We start from the raw sequence: 22,795 nt of genomic DNA on the forward strand, positions 1-22,795 counted from the left end.
TATATAAAATGTAGATGGGGATAGAGAACTACGTTGTTCTAACTTTGTCTTTAAAGACAACCACGTTGAGCATTTTTCAAACGGAGCAGGTTGGTGTTGAGGATTTATTTATTTACAACCACCTTCAATTAACTTTTTGAGTTTGAGGTGCAGTAGTAATTGCTTAATTCTATTTCCTGTATATAAAGATTGTAAATTACAGTATTCCGTACTTCTTACAAATTTTTATAAATAATTTATAACAAAAATTTAGGTCCAGTTGATTCCCTGACTGCATTTCTGTTTTGGAACGAAAGAAGAATACATTATATGGAAAGACCCTCCTAACCTGTCCAAAACTAACTGGGCCAGTTGAGAGTTAGACGGATATTTTCCATTGATGGTGCATTAATTATTAATTTCTCGTCCTTGATGAAGACAGTGTATGTACATTTTCTTGTTTAGGCATAAGCACATTATCAGGCACTGCAAAATGATCTTATCCAACTTCAAGTAACAATGTGTAAATTCAAATTATGCAGAACGAAACAAAAGGGACAAGCTGGCAACAATTCGATAACTACTAACTAGGCAATAGGCATGTAACTACAAGTAAAGCAAAAAAGAAAGCAGATATTTTGTACGATATCTGGTATTTTCTTGGAGTAATATAATATGGTGGAACATCATTCCCAATTCTGCTTAATTACTTAGAGGTTTTTAAGTACGTTGAGTCAGAAATTTTCATGATTCTAGAATGCTTTCGGGGTTTAACGCCGTATAACAACAAATTGTTGCCATCAACTCTCTGTCACCATTCAATTACAGAAAAGGCCGCTATTATATACCCAACTTAATCTTTGTTACTATAAAAGATGTCAAATAGTAGCAAGTACCATCATTCAAAAGAAGGAAAGAAAGTGTTAACACTAATGAACATTGGCTCAAGGAAAGTTTTAGTGTTATCTCAAAACGTTTTACTACAATTTTGTAGTACTAGCTATCTAACGAAGAATTAAAAGCTGGAAAGTTATTGCACTCTAAGAAGATTTTCCAAATGTGCGACTGAAAGGGAGTCCAGTAATAGTAATTAATAATAAAAAGAATATTGATTCTTAAATTATGGAGCACTTCAAAGTGGAAGTTGCATATTTTTGCCCAATTTCAATTAATGGTGGAATCAATTAAAACCTCTGGTAAAGCACGGGATTACAGCCCAAAAGTAAATCCATTTTTTTTGGGTACTAAAGATAAAACTTCATTAATTAAACAGCTTACAGGGAGTGAGCACAGATCTACTTGGTAATTCTGTAAGTTATGCAACTGGAGTAGTTAACACCACAAGATCAACTGGTGACTCTATGTCATGCTCAGTTAGTATTAGCTACTAACTACCATTCGAAGCATAACTTTGGTATTCTTGGTTTTCCATGTAAAAGGCCAACGGCAAATTATTCAAGGAGCTTAGAATATCTTGCCTATATTCTTTCCACCACTTCATGAAGCTACTCTGAGGCTGGAAAACCTCAGAGGATACTGAATAGCACATTATCAAACTCATTACATATTCCCCAAAAATAACCAAATCCCTCAATGAATTTTTCTTCTCTTCTAAACTGCCTTCTCTCAATCTTTTGGAACTTAAAATAGCTTCCTCCACATATGCCCAAAAGCAAGAATCCTCGGTGAGGCTAGCAGCCTTCCTTTTGTTGTTACCACTTCCAGACGGTTTGTCTTCTATCATCCATTTTTCCAACTGTTTATAGTGCTCTGATCTTCCAAGATTTACATAGTCTCTATTCCCTAATTTCATGTAGTATTCAGCTATGTCGAGTGGTTCGACCATCCTTCTATAAGCTGTCCCTGCATATAGCCAGCGAGTACGAAAAGCTGCCTCCTCTTTTTGTGGCAATTTTTCTACTTCTGCAACCATTATTTTCCAGTACTTAGTGAGGGTTCTGTGGTGCTTGACAATTTCTTGTCTGCTTTTGACTTCATCCCTGCTTCGCGAACCGCTGAATTTGAAACTATCGTAGTAGCCTCCTTCATTTAGGGTCACCTTCTTGTACCATTCTAGCCAAGCCATAGCTTCTTTCATTTTGTTTAGCTTCTTGCCAGGATCAAAGGCATTCTTCTTCTTTAAGAAAGATGCTTCCACTCTTTTCGCCATTGTGTTCCTAAGAAAGCTCATGTAGCTTGTGTGCTGCCAGGGCAAATATATGCATACAGAAGTTAGAAAAAAGAAAATAACACGTTTAGAAACCAGTTCTAAGGGGTCATTCGGTTGCTGGTTAGGAAGTGAACTATTCATGTATTAAAACCAGCATAATTAGAATCATGTTTGGTAGCATTTTAGTTGCTATGTAACTCAGCACACCAACTACGGTGTTTGGTTACCAGTCTAATACATGTATACGGGAATCTATGTATTCTCTTATGCAGGATAGAAAATGAAATAACTAATCCCTGCATAGACATTGCATACCTAATTCTTGCATTACTAATACCTGCATAACTCTAACCAGCAACCAAACGACTCCTAAGAGTTTTTATGAAAGTTATCTCTATCTTCAATCACTATGTAATGCTCATTTAATTTCCTTTTCATTCAACTTTAGCTCAAGCAAAAGGGCAACTATACTTGCTTGCAATTTAGGAATAAGTTTGTTTTTTACCTGTCCACCAATTCCAATTGCTTCTAGCTGTAGATTGATGCCTGCTTGAAGTTGATTCACTCTAAAGTCACACAGCTGAGAAGTTCCCTTACAGATTACTCTATGCTTGAGGCGTTCCAGAATCTGAGCATAGTCGAAGATCAAGAATCCATTGTTCTGGTTTTGGTTATTTGAGTTCATTACCATCAGAAGATCCAAAACTGATTCAGGTTCCTCAAAAGAAGAGCAGTCTGAATCTGAGCACATCAGAAATGTACCGAACGGCTTGTAAATACAAGATTGAGGAATAGAACCAGCAAAGCCATTATTAGCAGGTGAAACTAAAAATCTGGGGACCGGATCTTGGTTTGAGACTACGTGCAAAAAGCTTGAATTCCATGACAGACGTTCTGATATGGCCTGTTGCAGGCAACTGTCGCCGAGAAGGGGTGAACCAAAAGTGATGCAAGTGGGGCGCTTATTATTGTCCTTTGGAGAAATGTTGTCGAGTAGCCAGAGAGTGAAGAGAGATGCCACAGAACCTCCCAAAGAAAGTCCAGTGATTATTAGTGGACTGAAGCTGCCCAACTGCACTCAATCAGGAAAAAACAAAATATCAACATGAATATATGAATAACAAGAAGGCTGCTGCAGCCAAAGGTAACACCTTAAAAGCAATGCTTCTGAAGGAATTAGGTTTTGGTCTTGTAATAGAGTTTTAAGTTTCCTATCTTGTCAAATTTCCAACATTACCATTCTAACATGAGTCAAGGTATTGGAGGGATTTTTTCTTTCTGTTTGTAAGCAGAAATAATTGCACAGTAATGACAAAGTTGATAGGCAAAAAAACGCTACTCCTTCCATTTCAACTTGTTTGCCTTAGTTTGACTCGATATGGAGTTTAAGAAAATAAAAAAACTTTTGAATCTTGTGGTCTTTACATATGCATGTAGGATGTTGGTGTAAAGAGTTACCAAAATATAGAAAGTGGCTTTCTTTTTTAAACATCCTTAAAAAAAAGTAAGACAAACAAATTGAAACGCGCGGAGTAATAAACAAGAAACAATCCTAATTTGACAACTGAAAAGAAGCTCCAGATTTGCAAATTCAAAAGGAGATTTCTTCTTTAGCACCAGAATCTAACCAATCTAAAGAACACCAGCTATCTTATGCAAATTTATGAAGCCACTAAAATGTACCAGTCAATCAGTATGGCATAGTGTATTGAAAGTTGAAACCACATAATGCTTCTTTCTAGGCTTCTAGCTCTTTTTTATTTCTTGGAGATATTATGGTCAACAGGTCAATAATTCACATGGCTAGACAAAATAACTGAATAGTAATATCCAGCACAAGTAGGGAAAGCTCAAGATAAATCACAAAGTTACAAAACAAAGAAGCCCAGTATTGCAGAGAGAAATAACGGAATATTATAGTACCTGTTCTTTAAGGGCAGAGAGCTCATTCAGCAGTAAGGCAAAAAGGGATATTGCTTCTTTGTTAACTGAGAAATGAGGGTTGAGTTTGGTAGAAATGAAGTCAAATGGAACTTGGGAACCTTTAAGATCCTCTGAAGAGACCATTTCTTTCTGAACAGTACAGGTGGGGGAGGAAACAAAAGCAATAATAGCACCATTTGAATGATATGGGTAAACTTTATACAAAATTGGAGAAGTATTAGTTTGATTATTATTCAAATAAGTATGGCTGATAAGGTCAGAGATTGTAAACCAAGAATGATGAAGTAGATCTGAGTTCACCACCAAGTTTGCCAATTCTTGGCCACTGCTGAACCTGTGGAACAAGAATGAAAAAGTTAAGTCATGTAAAATCTTGAACAATAAAGCAAAAAGCTTTGAACTTTTTTTGAGTATATATATATGCAACTAAAAACAAGAAGAATAAAATTGTCACTCACAAGGAAAACTGGCTCATCTTCTTGGCCTTTGGAGAGTTTGAGAAATCACTAAAGGCCTAGCAATATCTAATATAAGCATAGTAGTAGAAGATATTGGACAATAAGTTAAGATACAAGGCTGACAAATGAGAAAGGAACGAGGAAAGTAGATGTAAAGGACAACAAGAAAATACCCAGAAACAAAGGGATTGGAAGTTTAATTCTTAATTTTTTTTTGGAAATCTCACTCTTCAAGTCTACTAGTGGCTAGTACATGGGCAGTAGTCCTATTCAGTTAAACTTCCCAGAGGTTTCTTCATCAGCTTCAGTTTCAGCTTCCATCTTGAAAGACTTTTTCTTCTCTAAGAAGAAGAAGTCCTAACTACTAGTTAAATTAATGGTTACTGTACTATTTTGAAGTGTATTTGATAATTTGGGGTAGGGTCGGTGGGAGGAAGATAAGGATTACATGATACGGAACCTAAAAAGTTGTAAACTGCTTAAATTATTTTATTGGGTTTATTTTAGCACCAAATGACTTATAAATTGACTAGTTAAACATTCAAAAAAAATTGAAAACAACTTATAAGCAGTTTATAAGTCAATTCAAACGGGCTCATAAACTACTCTCCCATCCCAAAGATACTTTGTGTATTGATATATTTTTATATTTATGAATAATTTAATTTTATAAAATAATTTATAATCAAATAAATACTTAAGATTTATTTTAAATTATATATTTTAAAAGTCTTTTATTATTATTTAAGCTCCGTTGCCAAGTAAAACTAAGGTAATTTTTTTTGAGAGGGAGGAAGCATATTTTAATACTCCAAGAAAGATAGTACTATTTCTTTATTAAGTACTCTTTTTTTTCCCCTCCCATTTTAGGAGAATTTATAGTGTTTTCACACTTTCCCTCCAGTGTGACTCGAACCCAGGACCTATCGGTCGTGGGTGGAGGTGCTTAACCACTGAGTCATCCCTCACTTGTCTATTAAGTACTCGTTTAGTGGTTTGTTTCTTTTTTTTTTTTCTTTCTTATCTGGGTCGTCAGGTACCCGCATTGAATTCCTACTATTTTGAATTCATGTTGTGTAAGGTTCGTTCGGAGGAAGCGCTCCCTCCTGTGCACGCACTGAAATCCGACTACGTGTTGCGTAGAGGAAGCACTCCCAACCAAAAAAAAATTCCATACCCAGCTCAAATTTAAAATGATTAAGGGAGGAGCAGTTCTATCCGCAACACCACATCCTTCGGTGTAATTTTGTTTCCTTCTATTTATTCAGTACATTGAAAACAATTTTTCGTTTATTTGTTTTAGTATATTAAAAGAAATCTAATTATATTTTCTATTTTTCAAAACCATTGCATGTTTTTTCAATCGAGCTCGTCGCACGAAGCTTGCTTAGTGCGGTTATCTCTTGTGTAGTTTGCTAATATTTTATTGGAGGGGGTTTAGCCAGAGCGTACCAAAAAGTAGCGGTTACGGTTTCTAATTTTTTTTTTAAAGCAAATAAAAAAGGGAACGAGTGAGTATTTGTATAAGGTAAAAACCGAGTATCTGCTGAGCCAGTGAGACCGGTGACCGAGGGAAGAATGAAACGAGCACATGCACGAAAACTTACTTTCTATATCGAGGGAGCGGTTGGTCCGGTTTTCCCATGGCCCGTTCCATCGTGGCCGTTGATCCGTTTTGATCGTGGCCGGTAGTCCGTATGATCCATTACGCGGTCGCCACGCGTCGGTAACGTGCTGCCATATTCAACTGCCAATCGTACCGGTGTCAGACCATACGATCAACCTAATCCAACCTACTCCACGTCAGAGTTTTATCTTTATTTTTTGAAACACTTGTTGTATGAAGCCCATGGGGCAATACTATAAATAAGGGGCATTGCCCTCCTTTTAAAGGGTTGGCTCCCTCATATCAAGAACTCTTGTAATAACAAAAATTATATAAAATCTCTCTCTCAAATATCTGATTTCGGTCCACATTCGTTGTGTTTATCTCTTACATTTCTTCAATCAAGTAACACTCATATATTAGTAAACATACAAGTATATAGCAAACCACCGACTATCAGTTGCTTCTTCGTAGCATATTCATATATTTCTTTTCTCTATCAAATAGATTCAAGACATAACCACATATCCTATACCTCACCCACAAATTTAATTGATTATCCGAATTCGGGGTAAACAGTTTGGCGCCCACCGTGGGGCTAGGATAATAGTGATCTTTTATCTTGATCTCTACTTTACCCATCAAAATAAAAAACACCTTCTGTTCGTCTCAAACAAAAAAAAAACGGACTAAATGGCTAGCAATGGTCAATCTGGTCACATCAACAACAACGAGATCGTGGCCGAAAATGAAGGCAGCGGGCCACGAGGATTACCAAACCCTGCTGACCCTAACCCCGTTAATTCGAGGGAGGGCCTCAACCATCAAAACACCGTGGACCAGGAGAATGCCGCCCAGCCGGCCACCGACCCTTTAAATACACACTATTCAATTACTTTGTCCCGGACACAGGGCCGGAAAGAACGGGATACCCCGAATGATAATGTTGACTTACGTTTAATATTTTAAATGTTGCAGGAACAGAGAGCGGCGATTGCCGAACAGGGAATCGCGATAGCCCGGTTGTAAAACGGAAAAGATAAAACGACCTCGGAGGAGGCGAAGGGTGCTGCCAAACCCGGAAGAGATGAGGCACGGATGGTCGAGAGCAATGGATCCGGAGCTGGTTCCTCCACCGAGGTTCTGAAAATGCTCGAGACTTTGGCAAAGCGGGTAGAATCGACCGAAAAGAGAGTGGAAACATACAACTCTCGGGTGGACCAAATCCCGGGGGCTCCGCCTTTACTGAAAGGGTCGGATTCGAAGAGGTACATCCAAGGACTTTTCCTCCGAGTGCAGCTCCGAAACTAATCCCGAAGAGGTTCAAAATGCCGGATATCCATAAATATGACGGCACAACGGACCCGCACGAACACGTGACCTCATACACCTGCGCTATAAAAGGCAATGATATGGAGGAAGACGAAATTGAATCGGTATTGCTGAAAAATTTTGGCGAAACTTTGTCAAAAGGAGCATTAACATGGTACGACCATCTGCCCGAGCATTCGATCACTTCATTCGAAATGCTCGCCGATGCCTTCATAAAAGCTCACGCCGGTGCCAAGAAGGTGCACGCCCGTAAGGCAGATATTTTCCGTATAACCCAAAGAGACGATGAATTACTGCGTGAGTTTGCCAACCGATTCCAAAAGGAACGAATGGAGCTCCCCCCGGTTCCAGAAGAATGGGTTGCACAAGTTTTCACAAAGGGGCTCAATGTTCAGAGCTCAACGGCCTCGTTCAAATTAAAGGAAATCTTGTTGGAGTACGAGGCTGTGACATGGGCTGACGTCCATAACCGATACGAGTCGAAGATTCGGGTGGAGGATGATCAATTCGAACTTCCCCCGGGGCCAATAAACGTGAACAAAAGTTTTGAGAGACCAAGGAAAGGCTACGAAACGAAGGCTGAGTCGTCGAGAGAAAGGTATCGGCCATATTCCCATTCGGAGAAGCCAAGCTTTAGGTCGGAGAAGTAAAGGGTCAGCCCAAGCCATTTCTCCGGTCGGGGTAATAAACGGGTCGAGCGCCCGTCGAACAATCGGGGTCTCTCATTCAGGAGCGATGCCGGAAGCTCTACCGGCAATAAGGATTTGCCAAAGATATCGGAGTACAACTTCAACGTTAGTACCTCGGGCCTCGTCTAGGCTATTGGCCGTGTCCCGGATGTAAGATGGCCAAGACCTCTAAGGTCGGATCTAGGCCAACGGACCGAGCATGTTGTGTGAATACCATGGAACCCATGGTCACAGAACCGAGGATTGTCGCCAGCTAAGAGAGGAGGGAGCCCGGTTACTGAAGAATGGTCATCTCCGAGAATTGCTGAGTGAACGAGCCAAAAGTCACTACAAGGAAAGGGAGACTAATAAAAGGGCCGAGCCAGTAGAATTCCAGCATATAATCAACATAATAGTTGGGGGTACCGATGCCCCTCGAGGGCCGGTGATGAAACGGGCCAAGGTTTCTGTTGTTCGCGAAAAACGCAGCCGGGATTATTTACCCGAGGGTTCTATCTTTTTCAGCAACGAGGATGCAGAAGGCATCATTCAGCCGCACAATGATGCATTAGTAATTTCTGTACTTATCTTTAAAACTCAGGTTAAACGTATTTTGATTGACCCAGGTAGCTCGGCCAGCATCATCCGGCGGAGAGTGGTCGAACAGCTAGGGTTGCTCGATCAGATCGTACCGGTAGCCCGGGTACTCAGCGGGTTCAACATGGCGAGCGAAACCATAAAGGGGGAGATCTCGTTGCCGGTGAACATCAACGACACTATCCAGCAGACGGTGTTCTATGTAATCGAAGGGGACATGAAGTACAATGCATTGCTGGGTAGACCTTGGATACATAGCATGAGGGCCGTGCCCTCAACATTACATCAGCTGCTGAAATTTCCGACCCCGGAGGGAATAAAAACCATCCGAGGTGAACAACCCGCTACAAGGGAGATGTTCGCGATCGATAAGGCGACACCTCAGCCCGAAAAATCGGATCACAAGGAAGAAGATCTAACCGGAGGACCGAACACCAAATAGCAATCAAAGCACTCGGGGTTGGACCCGGAGTATGAAGAGGATGATTTCGACGTACCCAGATCATTCGTCATGCCGGATGACTCGGATGCAACCAAGTCGACAGTAGAGGAGCTGGAGCAGATCATCTTGTTGGAATATCTACCGGACAGAAAGGTATACCTGGGCACGGGGTTAACCCCGGAGCTCAGGAACAAGTTAATTGAATTTCTTCGAGCTAACGCAGATTGCTTCGCATGGTCCCATATAGATATGACAGGTATATCATCAGAGGTAGCAACTCACAAGCTCAGCTTAAGCAGGAAGTTTCCCCCGGTGAAGCAGAAGAGAAGGCCCATGGCAGAAGCAAAACACGCCTTCGTAAAAGACGAGGAAACAAAGCTTTTAAAAATAGGTTCTATCCGGGAGGTAAAGTACCCGGACTGGCTAGCTAACGTGGTAATGGTGCCCAAGAAAGGTAATAAATTTCGAATGTGTGTTGATTACAAGGATTTAAATAAAGCATGCCCGAAAGATTAATTTTCGTTGCCTCACATCGATAGAATGATCGATGCGACGGTCGGGCATGATATGCTGAGTTTTATCGATGCCTACTCCGAGTATAACCAAATTCGGATGCACCCAGAGGATCAAGAGAAAACATCCTTCATTACCCGATATGGGACTTACTGTTATAATGTCATGCCTTTTGGATTAAAAAATACCGGTGCAATTTACCAACACCTAGTTAATGAGGTGTTCGAAGAACAAATAAGGAAAACAATAGAAGTTTATATTGACGACATGGTGGTCAAGTCCCTGGAAATAGAGGACCATTTAAAACATTTGCAGGAAACCTTCGGCGTGCTCTGTAAGTATAACATGAAGCTCAACCCGAAAAAATGTGCCTTCGGGTAAGGTCCGGCAAATTTTTGGGTTTCATGGTGTCAAACCGGGAGATCGAAATCAACCCGGACAAGATCAAGGCCATCGAGGATATCGAGGTGGTGAATAACATCAAAGGAGTACAGAGGCTCACCGGAAGGATAGCGGCGTTGAGTCGCTTCATATCGAGGTCCTCGGACAAGAGTCATCATTTTTTCTCCTTACTAAGGAAGAAGAACGACTTCGTTTGGACACCGGAGTGCCAAAGAGCTTTACAAGAATTGAAGAGATACTTGTCTAGCCCCCCGCTGTTGCACACACCAAAGGCGGACGAGCCGCTCTTTCTCTACCTTGCTGTCTCCGAGGTAGCGGTAAGTGGCGTTTTGGTCCGAGAAGAATCAGGTACACAATTCCCTATCTATTATGTAAGTAGAACTTTGGGGGATGCGGAGACCCGTTATCTCCACTTGGAAAAATTGGCATTGGCACTGGTAAGTGCTTCTAGAAAGCTCAAGCCCTACTTTCAATGTCATCCAATATGTGTGGTAACTACTTACCCCCTGAAAAACATCATGCATAGACCGGAATTATCGGGTAGACTAACTAAATGGGCCATCGAAATTAGCGGATATGATATCGAGTACAAACCTCGAACGGCCATCAAGTCCCAGATCTTGGCCGATTTTGTGGCAGATTTCACCCCGGCTATGGTCCTCGAGGTTTAGAATGAGCTTCTGCTAACCTCGGGGAAAGCCTCGGGTATTTGGTCGCTACATACGGACGGAGCCTCGAACCTCAAAGGTTCCGGGCTAGGAATCGCCCTTAGAACCCCGGTCGGGGATGCCGTTCGACAGTCTATTAGAACTGCTAAATTGACTAACAATGAAGCCGAGTATGAAGCTATGATTGCAGGTTTGGAATTGGCTAGAAGTGTGAGGTCCGAAATAATCGAGGCAAAATGTGATTCGCTCTTAGTCGTAAACCAGGTGAACGGCGTCTTCGAGGTCAAGGACGAACGGATGCAGAGGTATCTTGAAAAAATCCAAGTGATACTACATCGGTTTAAAGAATGGACCGTGCAGAATATACCGAGGGAGCAGAACAGCGAAGCCGATGCATTGGCAAATCTGGGATCCTCGGTCGAAGGGGAAGAAATCAACCCCGGGACTACGGTGCAATTGTTGAATACGACGATATAAAACGGACATGCCGAAACAAACACAATGAGTTTAACTTGGGATTGGCGCAAAAAGTACATCGACTACTTGCGTGATGGAAAGCTCCCGAATGACCCAAAAGAATCACGGTCATTAAGGACCAAAGATGCGCGTTTCTCCTTGGTAGACGGCCAATTGTATCGACGATCTTTCTTCGGCCCCCTGGCTAAATGTTTGGGTCTCGGAGATATGGAGTATGTGATGAGAGAGGTGCACAAAGGAACCTGTGGCGACCAATCCGGTGCTGAAGCCCTGGTCCGAAAGATCATCAGGGCCGGTTATTACTGGAACCGGATGGACGAAGACTCAAAAAATTTTGTCCGGAAATGTGACGGGTGTCAGAGACATGCTCCGATGATTCACCAGCTCGGGGAGTTGCTGCATTCGGTGGTTTCACCTTGTCCTTTCATGAAGTGGGGGATGGACATTGTCGATCCATTACCATGGGCACCAGGTAAAGCCCGTTTCATTCTGTTTATAACTGATTATTTCACTAAGTGGGTTGAAGCGCAGGCCTTTGAAAAAATCAGAGAGAAGGAAGTCATTGACTTCATATGGGACTACATCATCTGTCGCTTCGGCATCCCTGCTGAGATAACCTGTGATAACGGACCCCAGTTCGTGGGTGGCAAAGTCAACGATTTTCTCGAGGGGTTGAAGATCAAGAAAATTGTATCAACCCCATATCACCTGTGTGCAAACGGACAGGCGGAATCCACGAACAAGACAATAATCCAAAATCTGAGAAAAAGACTTGAAGCGTCAAAGCATCACTGGAGGGAAATATTACCGGAGGTGCTGTGGGCATACAGAACCACATCAAAATCAAGTACGGGAGAAACTCCTTTCTCGTTGGTCTACGGGGCTGAAGCCCTTATTCCCGTAGAAGTTGGTGAACCCACTCTCCGGTTCAGCTATATTACCGGGGAGTCAAACGAGGAGGCCATGGCCGTAAAACTCGACCTTACGGATGAACTTCGCGAAAACGCGCTAGTCCGTATTGCAGCCCAGAAACAGAGAATGGAAAGGTACTACAACCGAAGAGCCAATTTTCGGCATTTCCAAGTTGGGGACTTGGTGCTTCGAAAAGTTACCTTGAACACCAAGAATCCCAACGAAGGAAAACTGGGTCCGAACTGGGAAGGTCCATATAAGATAACCGGGAAAACGGGCAAAGGATCGTACCAGTTGGAGTCCATGGACGGACAACGATTGCGCAACAATTGGAACGTGGCTCAACTGAAAAGATACTACTGTTAAGGTATGGACTCCCCGTGTTTTCTATTTAACCTTTCTCTTTTGCAGAAAAATCGAGAGTCGGATAAAGTTAGAATTTAGGCCTGAAAACACGTGTTGCACTCTTTTCCTTAGTGCGGTTTTGTCCCAAAATGGGTTTTCCAACAAGGTTTTTAATGAGGCAACAAGTACAACGTGTTACTCGACGAAGACGAAAACAGACGTCCGGAAACTTGGGGTCACACCCAACGAGTGGGGACTTAATAGCACTCACCCGATCTTGCAGCTCGGATAAGAGCTAGGGGACTATCACACCCACTCCGAAGTTTACCCCGGTTAACTGAAACCGGGGGCCGCCCTCAACAAAACAAAATCGGACCTTCAATATTAGGTTCCGATGTAAGGACCAAACGATCAGAACAAATCGTGTCCACATAATATTTGCTACGGCAAAACCAAGAACCGGATCTTCTGCATTAGGTTCCGATGTAAGGACCAAACGATCAGAATGAATCGTGTCCATTTAGTATTTGCTACGGCAAAAACGGAAGGGAAAAATTCATTCTCATGTACACAAACACTTGCAATGCAAAAATTATCGAAAGTTTGGATAAACGATATCTCGGATGTCTTCCTGTTAAAACAGTTCACCCCGATGATAACCCCCGTATTTCGGCACTATTTCATTCACACACCCTATACTGGACACTACAATCGAAATTCGATAAAGGCAACAAGATGATAGCGAACCGAGCCAAAATCGTTAACCTCACAAGCAGGGAGTTTTACATCAAAATCCAGCTAAGGCTGAGACTTAGGTGTCCGAAATATACCGGCCCTAAAAGTAGCCAAAAATACCGGCCCTAACAACGCCCGTCGTGATTCGGAGATGTCCAAATTCACAAAAGTGTAAGATAAGTCCCATGGGCAAAAATTCTATAAAATTCCCGGACGACATATACCGGAGGAGGAGAAAAGCCGATATGTAGGCATAGTCAGAAATAATGACTCCTTAAAAACGAACCGACAATTCGGGCGGAAATCATAACAAACATTCATTCGAAGAAAAGAGTCAAGGAAAATACATATTCTATTCATACAAAGGATTTTACATCGGAGACCACTACAAAGGCAAAAAATAAAAAGGCTAAGTACAGGCCCTAGTCTATCCGGAATGGATGGAGCCGGAGTGTTCGGACACTGTCCGCTCAGAGTCGTCAAAGTCATCCCCGAGGGCACCCTTAGCCTCTTCCTCGACTCTTTTAGCCTCGAGAATAAGGGTCGGAAGATCCGTAAAGCCATGCTCGGCTTGCTCAAGGGTGATCCTCCGAGACTTCCATTTTTTGTACTCGGCAGCGATAGTGGCATGAGCCTCGGCGGCCTCCACGCTCTTCAGAGCTTCCTCCAAATCGGCCTCGGCCTGGGCTAACTTTGCCGCCAGAACATCCCGAGCCTCTATAAGGACATCTTGCATGTGGATGGCCGACTCGAGCTCGACCTTGAGGGCGTCATTAGCATCAGCCGTCTCCTTAAGCTCGGTTTTCAGATCATCACATATCTGGGCCCTTTTCTCCGCCTTCTCCTCGAACACCCTCATACGCTCTTTGTACCGGGCACTCTCAGATTCGAGCAGCCGATTCCTCTCGGACAAGCTCGCACCATCAGACTTCACTGAATCCAGCTCCCCTCGGAGTTGAGAGAGGGTGGTTTCGAGCTCACCAAGCCTCGAGAAAAATTGAGCGTTGTCTCGGCTAAGGCCGATCTTGTCCGCTTCGAGACTCCAGTTGTATTCAACCATCTCGGCCAGCTCACCCTTCAATCGACGGTTTTCAACCTTTATTGCATTGAGCTCGGGTCGGAGGTTGGAAAGAGCAACTGCTCGGTTCAACTCCTCCTCCTTCTCCCGAAGAAGGTGCAAATATTTCTCCGTTTCCCGGCCTTGGGCATCCAGTTGGCCCTTGAGATCGTTCACCTCTTGCTGGGCACGGACGAAGGCTTCGTTAACAAGCACCATACTCTGCAAAAAGAAGCAAGTCAAATACTTTTCATAAAACGAGACAAAAATTCTCAAGAAAAGCATGCAGGGACAGTTGACAAAACTTACCCGATTGCCCGCGTGCATACCCTCATTGATGAGGCACTGCCAAGAGACCCCGTTCATCTTTCGTTTATCCGAGTCCGAGATAAGGGGCCTCAGGTAGCTCGCCACGCCCACCGGGCGAGAAAGAAAGCTGCAATCCTCGGGAACGGTGATCACAGCCGACCTCGTCCTCCTCGGTTCCACACTTGGGGCCGGAAAGGTTCGAACCAAGCTATCCCTAGCACCGGACTCGGTGGCCCGACCTAACGCCCTCGTGGCTCGAGGGATCTGGAGATGTCCGAAACCCGCGGCTTCACCGGTTATAGGAGGAGTGCTCGAGAACATGTCCTCAAACTCATCCGGCCTCGAAGCCGGAGTTGGAGAACTTGGAGCAGCCTCAGCAGCTTCAGCAAAGACAGGGGGCTCCGTAGTTGCAGCAGTCTCATAGTCGGGCAACGGGACAGTGACCGTTGGAGCTTCGCTCTTGGGGTCCGGCTCGGTTCTTTGATCAGCTTCGGCAGTAGGCGCCCCCCAGATCTACTTGCCCTTTGCAGGGGGGTTTCTTCGGAAGAAGTTTCACCTAAAATGTCGACGAAATCAATCGACCTTAGAGGAGTCGGGTAAAGAATTTCTTCCGCACCTGTGCGTAATGCCGGAACCAAAGGTCCTTCTCCGGCTGAAGGAAGGGGTGAAGCGGTGATACCCTCCTCCGAAACAGGAGCCACTGAAGAGGATGCAATGATGCTCCGGACGAGGAGCTCGGGCTCTTCTTCGTCCCGTAAAGTCTTTATTTTCTGCCCTTTGTTCGAGGGCCTTTTTCTTTTGGCGGCGGCAACAAGGATACGAGATGCACCCTCCGAATCAAACTCGGGTGCCGACGTTGCGGGTTCGGTTGCAGACTCCGGCCTTGGATCCACCGAGCCCTTAGGTAAACCTGAAAAGCGAAGGTGTTACAGAAGGATAGAAGATGCGACAAATACAGATGGAAGCGAAGTATTACCGTGGTTCTGGGCGACCCACCGGCCGCGTGACAGGTGACCCCATGACCGGTCATCGTGGGCATGTTAGCTGAGGAGAGTAGTAACCCAGTCATGGAGATTCCGGACGACCGGAGGAATCCAACCCACGGCTAATATAGATAAAAAGACAAGTAGTGAGAAAGTGGAACTGAAGTTTGACAAAACATACAGAGGCAATTATTAGAAGAGTTCAGACTTACGCTTATTGTTTCACCTTTCCGGAAAAGGCATGTAATTGTCCGGAATGATGTCCGAGGTCCGCACCCGGACATATCGCTCCAACCAGCCCCTGTTTCTATCTTCGTCCATTTTAGAGAAAAATGGATTCCGGCTACGCTTGGCAAGTTTTATTACGCCACCCCGGAACAACCTCAGGGAATATAAGCGCATCAAGTGGGCCAGCGTGAGCTCTTTCCCGACATTATTGGCCAGCAGCCGAAGGCAAGCCACGACCCTCCAAACGATCGGACCAATCTGTGCCAAGGTTACGTTACAGGTCCGACACATGTCTAAGATGACCGAATCGACCGGGGGATCAAGCTTGAGAGTGAATGGGTAAGTGTAAACATACAAGAAACCTTCCCGGTGATCAGTGACTGATTCGCTTGGCCCGGGGGAAAAAGCTTGAACTGAACGGGTGTCCCACCCGCAATCAGCCCGGACCAAGTCGAGTTTTTCCTCGGTAATACGAGGGATACCGTCTCACATCAAATCCTCTATCGGATACCGGAGAAAGTTTTTCGACCTCAAAATCTTTGTTGAAATTGGGTTTGGCCAGTATAATGTCCGAGGCGGTGGGCTCGAAGGTGCTCTTTGCCTTAGGTGGAGAAGTAGGCTCGGTTCCTTGAGACGAAACCGAGGGAATATCATGGGAAGTGGTTTCAGACATTTGGAGATTACGAAGGAAGACTTCGCAAAATTCGAAAGAAAAGTCAAAAGGTGGAGTAAGGGAACAGACAGAGAATTCAAAAATGGCAGAAAACGTGAGGGAGAAGCAGCAGCACCAACACGCTAAAAAACGAGAACAACTGGTAAACAGAGTTGACAAGATTCGTTCCTTTTACGTGTGTAAGCAGCAGGTCAACAAGAAAAGTGAGTATTCAGATGATTGTAAGTGAAGAAAAGAAATGAAGAAGAGGCGAAGGATTGGAAACAGAAGTGGAGATGAGTTGAATGAGGTAAAAGTGTTGAAGTGAAAAGGCAAAGAACGTTATATAGGCATGGGATTGGGGCGGTTACAGATCCCAGCCAATCGGGGAGTGCCACGTGTCCCATAATTAATGAGGAATGACTTGAAACGACGTGCGTTACGGCGGTTGTCAGAGCTGGCCGTCCGGAATGAGACACGTGGCCGATGAAAGGGGGAGGTGACGCAATTGTTCCCGCCAAAATGAAAATATAACAAAGGACAAACGGAGCCGCCGATTTCTTGATTCTTCCACTTCCCGTTACTCCGCTGAAATCTCGGTCCGGAAAGTGTGGGGACTATCTGTATACGGTAAAAACCGGGTATCTGCTGAACCGGTGAGACCGGTGACCGAGGGAAGAATGAAACGAGCACATGCACGAAGACTTACTTTCTGTATCGAGGGAGCGGTTGGTCCGGTTTTCCCATGGCCCGTTCCATCGTGGCCGTTGGTCCGTTCCATTGTGGCCGTTGGTCCGTTTTGATCGTGGCCGGTAGTCCGTATGATCCGTTACGCGGTCGCCACACGTCGGTAACGTGCTGTCATATTCAACTGCCAATCGTACCGGTGTCAGACCGTACGATCAACCTAATCCAACCTACTCCACGTCAGAGTTTTATCTTTATTTTTTAAAACACTTGTTGTATGAAGCCCATGGGGCAATACTATAAATAAGGGGGCATTGCCCTCCTTTTAAAGGGTTGGCTCCCTCATATCAAGAACTCTTGTAATAACAAAAATTATATAAAATCTCTCTCTCAAATATCTGATTTCGGTCCACATTCGTTGTGTTTATCTCTTACATTTCTTCAATCAAGTAACACTCATATATTAGTAAACATACAAGTATATAGCAAACCACCGATTATCAGTTGCTTCTTCGTAGCATATTCATATATTTCTTTTCTCTATCAAATAGATTCAAAGCATAACCACATATCCTATACCTCACCCACAAATTTAATTGATTATCCGAATTCGGGATAAACAGTTTGGCGCCCACCGTGGGGCTAGGATAATAATGGTCTTTTATCTTGATCTCTACTTTACCCATCAAAATAAAAAACACCTTTTGTTCGTCTAAAAAAAAACGGACTAAATGGCTAGCAATGGGCAATCTGGTCACATCAACAACAACGAGATCGTGGCCGAAAATGAAGGCAGCGGGCCACGAGGATTACCAAACCCTGCTGACCCTAACCCCGTTAATTCGAGGGAGGGCCTCAACCATCAAAACACCGTGGACTAGGAGAATGTCGCCCAGCCGGCAACCGACCCTTTAAATACACACAATTCAATTACTTTGTCCCGGACACAGGGCCGGAAAGAACCGGATACCCCGAATGATAATGTTGACTTACGTTTAATTTTTTAAATGTTGCAGGTTGCAAAACGGAAAGGATAAAACGACCTCGGAGAAGGCGAAGGGTGCTGCCGAACCCGGAAGAGATGAGGCACGAATGGTCGAGAGCAATGGGTCCGAAGCTTGCTTAGTGCGGTTATCTCTTGTGTAGTTTGCTAATATTTTATTGGAGGGGGTTTAGCCAGAGCGTACCAAAAAGTAGCGGTTACGGTTTCTTTTTTTTTTTTAAAGCAAATAAAAAAGGGAACGAGTGAGTATTTGTATACGGTAAAAACCGGGTATCTGCTGAGCCGGTGAGACCGGTGACCGAGGGAAGAATGAAACGAGCACATGCACGAAGACTTACTTTCTGTATCGAGGGAGCGGTTGGTCCTGTTTTCCCATGGCCCGTTCCATCGTGGTCGTTGGTCCGTTCCATCGTGGCCGTTGGTCCGTTTTGATCGTGGCCGGTAGTCCGTATGATCCGTTACGCGGTCGCCACGCGTCGGTAACGTGCTGTCATATTCAACTGCCAATCGTACGGGTGTCAAACCGTACGATCAACCTAATCCAACTTACTCCACGTCAGAGTTTTATCTTTATTTTTGGAAACACTTGTTGTATGAAGCCCATGGGGCAATACTATAAATAAGGGGCATTGCCCTCCTTTTAAAGGGTTGGCTCCCTTATATCAAGAACTCTTGTAATAGCAAAAATTATATAAAATTTCTCTCTCAAATATCTGATTTCGGTCCACATTCGTTGTGTTTATCTCTTACATTTCTTCAATCAAGTAACACTCATATATTAGTAAACATACAAGTATATAGCAAACCACCGATTATCAGTTGCTTCTTCGTAGCATATTCATATATTTCTTTTCTCTATCAAATAGATTCAAAGCATAACCACATATCATATACCTCACCCACAAATTTAATTAATTATCCGAATTCGGGGTAAACAGTATTCATCCAAAATAAGTGGCTTATAAAATTTTGGCATACAGAAAGTTATTGGATTAATTGAACTCCGACAATATATTAATGTTAATCAAACATCTTCACCAGAAACATATCTTTTTTGTGTGTGTGACATGTGTATTTATGTATCTTTTATACACACAATAAGTGTTTACCAGTTTGTCAGTCAACGTCGTGAACCGTCAAAGACAAACATGCGAGTATATTTTTTTTTTAGTCGTTTAATTAAGCAATGAACGAACTCTACCCACTTACAGCATTAATACACAAAAAAAAGGGCGCAGGTAAACTTAATGGATTATCTACATATAATTAATATTGGATGGTTATATACACAACTAATATAAAAAAAATTATATTCTTAATGTAATTTAACCTATTATAACAAATTACTTATTATATTTATTTAAGCTGCAATTAATAATTATTATACTAATTCATTTACAATTATCTTTTAAATGGCATAATCGTATAAATACTTTTTAAATAGCTCATTTGTTTCCAATTGTTGTGGCTGGATTGGAAACCTAAAACGGTGAAAAGAATGAAGGTAGGGGACTAAGCACCTTAGAACTTTACATACGTACACCTACTTTAAAAAAGAAAGTATTGGAAAATATTTTCCAATAGTATCACACCAATGATTTTGGGAGCCTATTTTGAAGATTTATTTTTAAATCTTTGTTTGATCATAAAGTTTTGACAGACTCAAACCTATTTTTGGGCCATGATCTATGTTTTGGCCTTTCAAAACTTTTAAAAACTACCGCAAACTTTTGTATTTTATCCTCATCTATTTATGATCCAACTAATCTATGTATTATGTTCCTCCATTAAAGCCATATCTGTCATATTTCCACAATTAACACAGACTCTTCTACAAAGTGAACGAGCTAAGCTCTGCCCAAATAGTACAAGAAGAAACCCTAGAAAAAATTATTCTAGCAAATGTAGAAATCCGTTGTGAAGATAAAAATGAATTTTTATATTGTAATTTGAATTGTAATAGATAATAAGTGTGTTATTAGCAGTATTATTAAAATATCATGTTCTACATGATCTGGGATTAGCAAGTATGTATGTTTTGTATGGTTGGATATTCTTGATAGTTTTTAGAACTTATGGGTATAAGTAATGTTTCATGTTTTTCAAAACGAAAAAGTGACATATGTTTTGAAAAACTATGACCAAACACATTTTCAAAACTTGAAAACTTCACCCAAATTAATTTTTTAATTTTTTTGGGAATCTATGGTCAAACGCTAGCAAAATGATGAAATTTCTCCAGCTCAATCAAACCACGAAATCTTGCTGTCCAAACATTTCTTATCCCCTCTAAGTTATGTAAAAAATAAAATCTATTTGGGATATTTTTCTTTGACAATATTTTCTCAAACTGGGTTTTAATTATTTTGAATTATTTATTCATTTGATTTACACTGCTTTTTTAAAAAACATAAAAGACATATTTAAATTCACACAAAAATCTCGCCACATAAAATGGAACTGTGGAGCAACTATAAAGCCAAAAAAATGGGATAAAGAACAACATAAGAATGAGAGGAGAGAATTCTTTATGTTTTAAATGGATGGTGCCATAAGAATTGCTAGTTAATAACTTTGCGCTATCCTAAAAATAAAAGTAACTTTTAACACGTACTCGTGTTTCTTGACTATAAGGAAGAATAAGTTGTAAGTATTCAACCTTGGTCCCTGGAAGGAGAGAATAGTAGACTCGTAGTAGTTTCATTTTTAAATCTAGTACTATCAGAACTTTAATAATTGAACATACAGACTAAAGTAGAATTTTCTGCATGCGCCATAATTTTCCAAGGACATAAGCCAATTAATTAGTTTTGAAGAAGTTTCGTCCCAACTTCCTCTACAAGTCACGTTATATCATGAATAGTCTCCAACATTTCAAAAAACAAAGAGAAGAAAGAGACTAGAATGGCATGTTTTTACTAGTGTAAATTAGGGCTGGGCATAAATAGCGAAAACCGAAAAATCGAATCGAAACTTCAACAAACCGAATCGAACCGAACTAGTTTGGTTCAGTGTTTGGTGTTCACCGTAAAAAAACCGAAACCGAAATAGCCGAACCGAAGTTTGATAAAACCGAACCGAAAAACCGAACGCGCACCGAAATTTAATACATTACCAAAAAAAAAAAATTAAAATAGTCCAGGCCCATTAAGTTTAAAGCAAAAAAAACTCAATTGTAATAAGTCGTCTTTTGCATTTGTATCCCTAATTTTCCACATCAATTGAGAAAATCAAATATCCTTAACAAAAAAAGGTAACTAGGATGTGTCTTTCGGATTAATATATATCCTTTATGTGTTTTCTTAATTATTCCTACGGTATGTATATAACACCTAGTAATCCTATATCATGATTATAGTTTTCTGTTCTTATGTATCCTGTTTGCTTGATTTTGATTTTAATTTATCAGTTTTATGTTTTATTGCTTTTGAGAATATGAATTAGTGTCAATGGAATCGCTTCTAATATTATATCAAAAAAACTGAATTGAAAAAACCGAAACCGAACCGAACTGAACTTTAAAAAACCGAAACCGAAGAACCGAACCGAACTAGTTTGGTTCGGTGTTCGGTGTCCACCTTCAAAAAACCGAACCCGAAATAGTCAAATCGGAGTTTGATAAAACCAAACGTCCACCCCGTAAACAACAGGCATAAGTTTTTTTTTTTTTAATTGAAATCCTAGTATGGTATCGATGAAACAATCATAATTATAACCATTGTTTTTAGGCGAAATACAAAGGAATTCCCTTGTAACTATGACCTTTTGTCCTAAGAGACACTAAAATTTTGGAGCAGTCATAATAGCCCTTGGACAACTTTCAAATAATATTATTACCTCATTTTTCGACCTAACCCAATATTAATACAAAATGTGTAAACCACATGCCAATCATTGATTGCCACATATTAATTTCATTAATTTTTTTTTTCCTCATTCATTAAGAAGAAAGAAAATAAAAAGGAAAAGGAAAAGAATAAGAGAAAAACTAACATAAAAAGGGGGAAATAAAAAATACATTCAATGAAGAAAATCTTTTAAAAATAATATTTTAATCATTTTTTTTGGTCCCTTAAACTCGTTCATGGGAGTATTAGGCCCAGCAAAGTTTCAAGTTCTCTTTGAAAAAAGGGTGTTCAGGGATTTCTTTGCAATTTTCCTTGTTTTATTGAGAGATACACAGGAAAAGAGGTCATGGAATAATTAACATTTCATCCTTCTTTAAAAAATTTTAGCTCATTGTTGAATGGTCCCTACTAGGGGTGTCAATGATTTTTCAAAAACCGATTGAACTGACCGAATCGTATCGCATCGAACCAATTTTTAGGTTCTTTTTAAGAAAATCGAAGATTTTAAAATAAATCGATAACCGTACCGAATAATTAGGGTGAGTTCTTTATTGTATAAAACTACCGAACCAAACCAGATAAATACATATGTAGAAATATAATTTATATATCATAACTTATAATACATAGCTTTAGATATTTTGTCCTTGGAATGAATTTAAATGGAGTGGGCTATAACTAAAACTTAAATCTACCCGTCGACTCTATTGAAACAAAATACATAAAGGCTCGAACACTACTACACGATAATATCATCATTTGCTCCAAAAGAAGAAAAGG

General features: G+C 41.5%; 1 protein-coding gene across 1 annotated transcript; it reads right to left on the minus strand.

Moving 5' to 3' along the window:
• Window positions 1-1,114: 1,114 nt before the first annotated feature.
• Window positions 1,115-4,979, minus strand: LOC132621290 (senescence-associated carboxylesterase 101-like). The gene is made up of 4 exons (XM_060335501.1): window positions 4,552-4,979; window positions 4,073-4,427; window positions 2,655-3,221; window positions 1,115-2,182 (listed from the first exon to the last, which is right to left on the minus strand). Exons 1-4 carry the CDS (start codon window positions 4,566-4,568, stop codon window positions 1,367-1,369), a joined length of 1,755 nt encoding a protein of 584 aa, XP_060191484.1. The 5' UTR covers window positions 4,569-4,979; the 3' UTR covers window positions 1,115-1,366.
• Window positions 4,980-22,795: the final 17,816 nt, after the last annotated feature.

This window comes from Lycium barbarum, chromosome 12, assembly GCF_019175385.1.
Source record: "Lycium barbarum isolate Lr01 chromosome 12, ASM1917538v2, whole genome shotgun sequence".
NCBI classification, from domain to species: domain Eukaryota; kingdom Viridiplantae; phylum Streptophyta; class Magnoliopsida; order Solanales; family Solanaceae; genus Lycium; species Lycium barbarum.

Excerpts from the sequence above, each read along its gene's own strand:
- LOC132621290 (XM_060335501.1), bottom strand. Across the intron at positions 3,222-4,072 it reads TCTCTGCCCTTAAAGAACAG|TTGGGCAGCTTCAGTCCACT; the intron begins GTACTATAATAT and ends GATTGAGTGCAG. Across the intron at positions 2,183-2,654 it reads CAATTGGAATTGGTGGACAG|CACACAAGCTACATGAGCTT; the intron begins GTAAAAAACAAA and ends TTGCCCTGGCAG.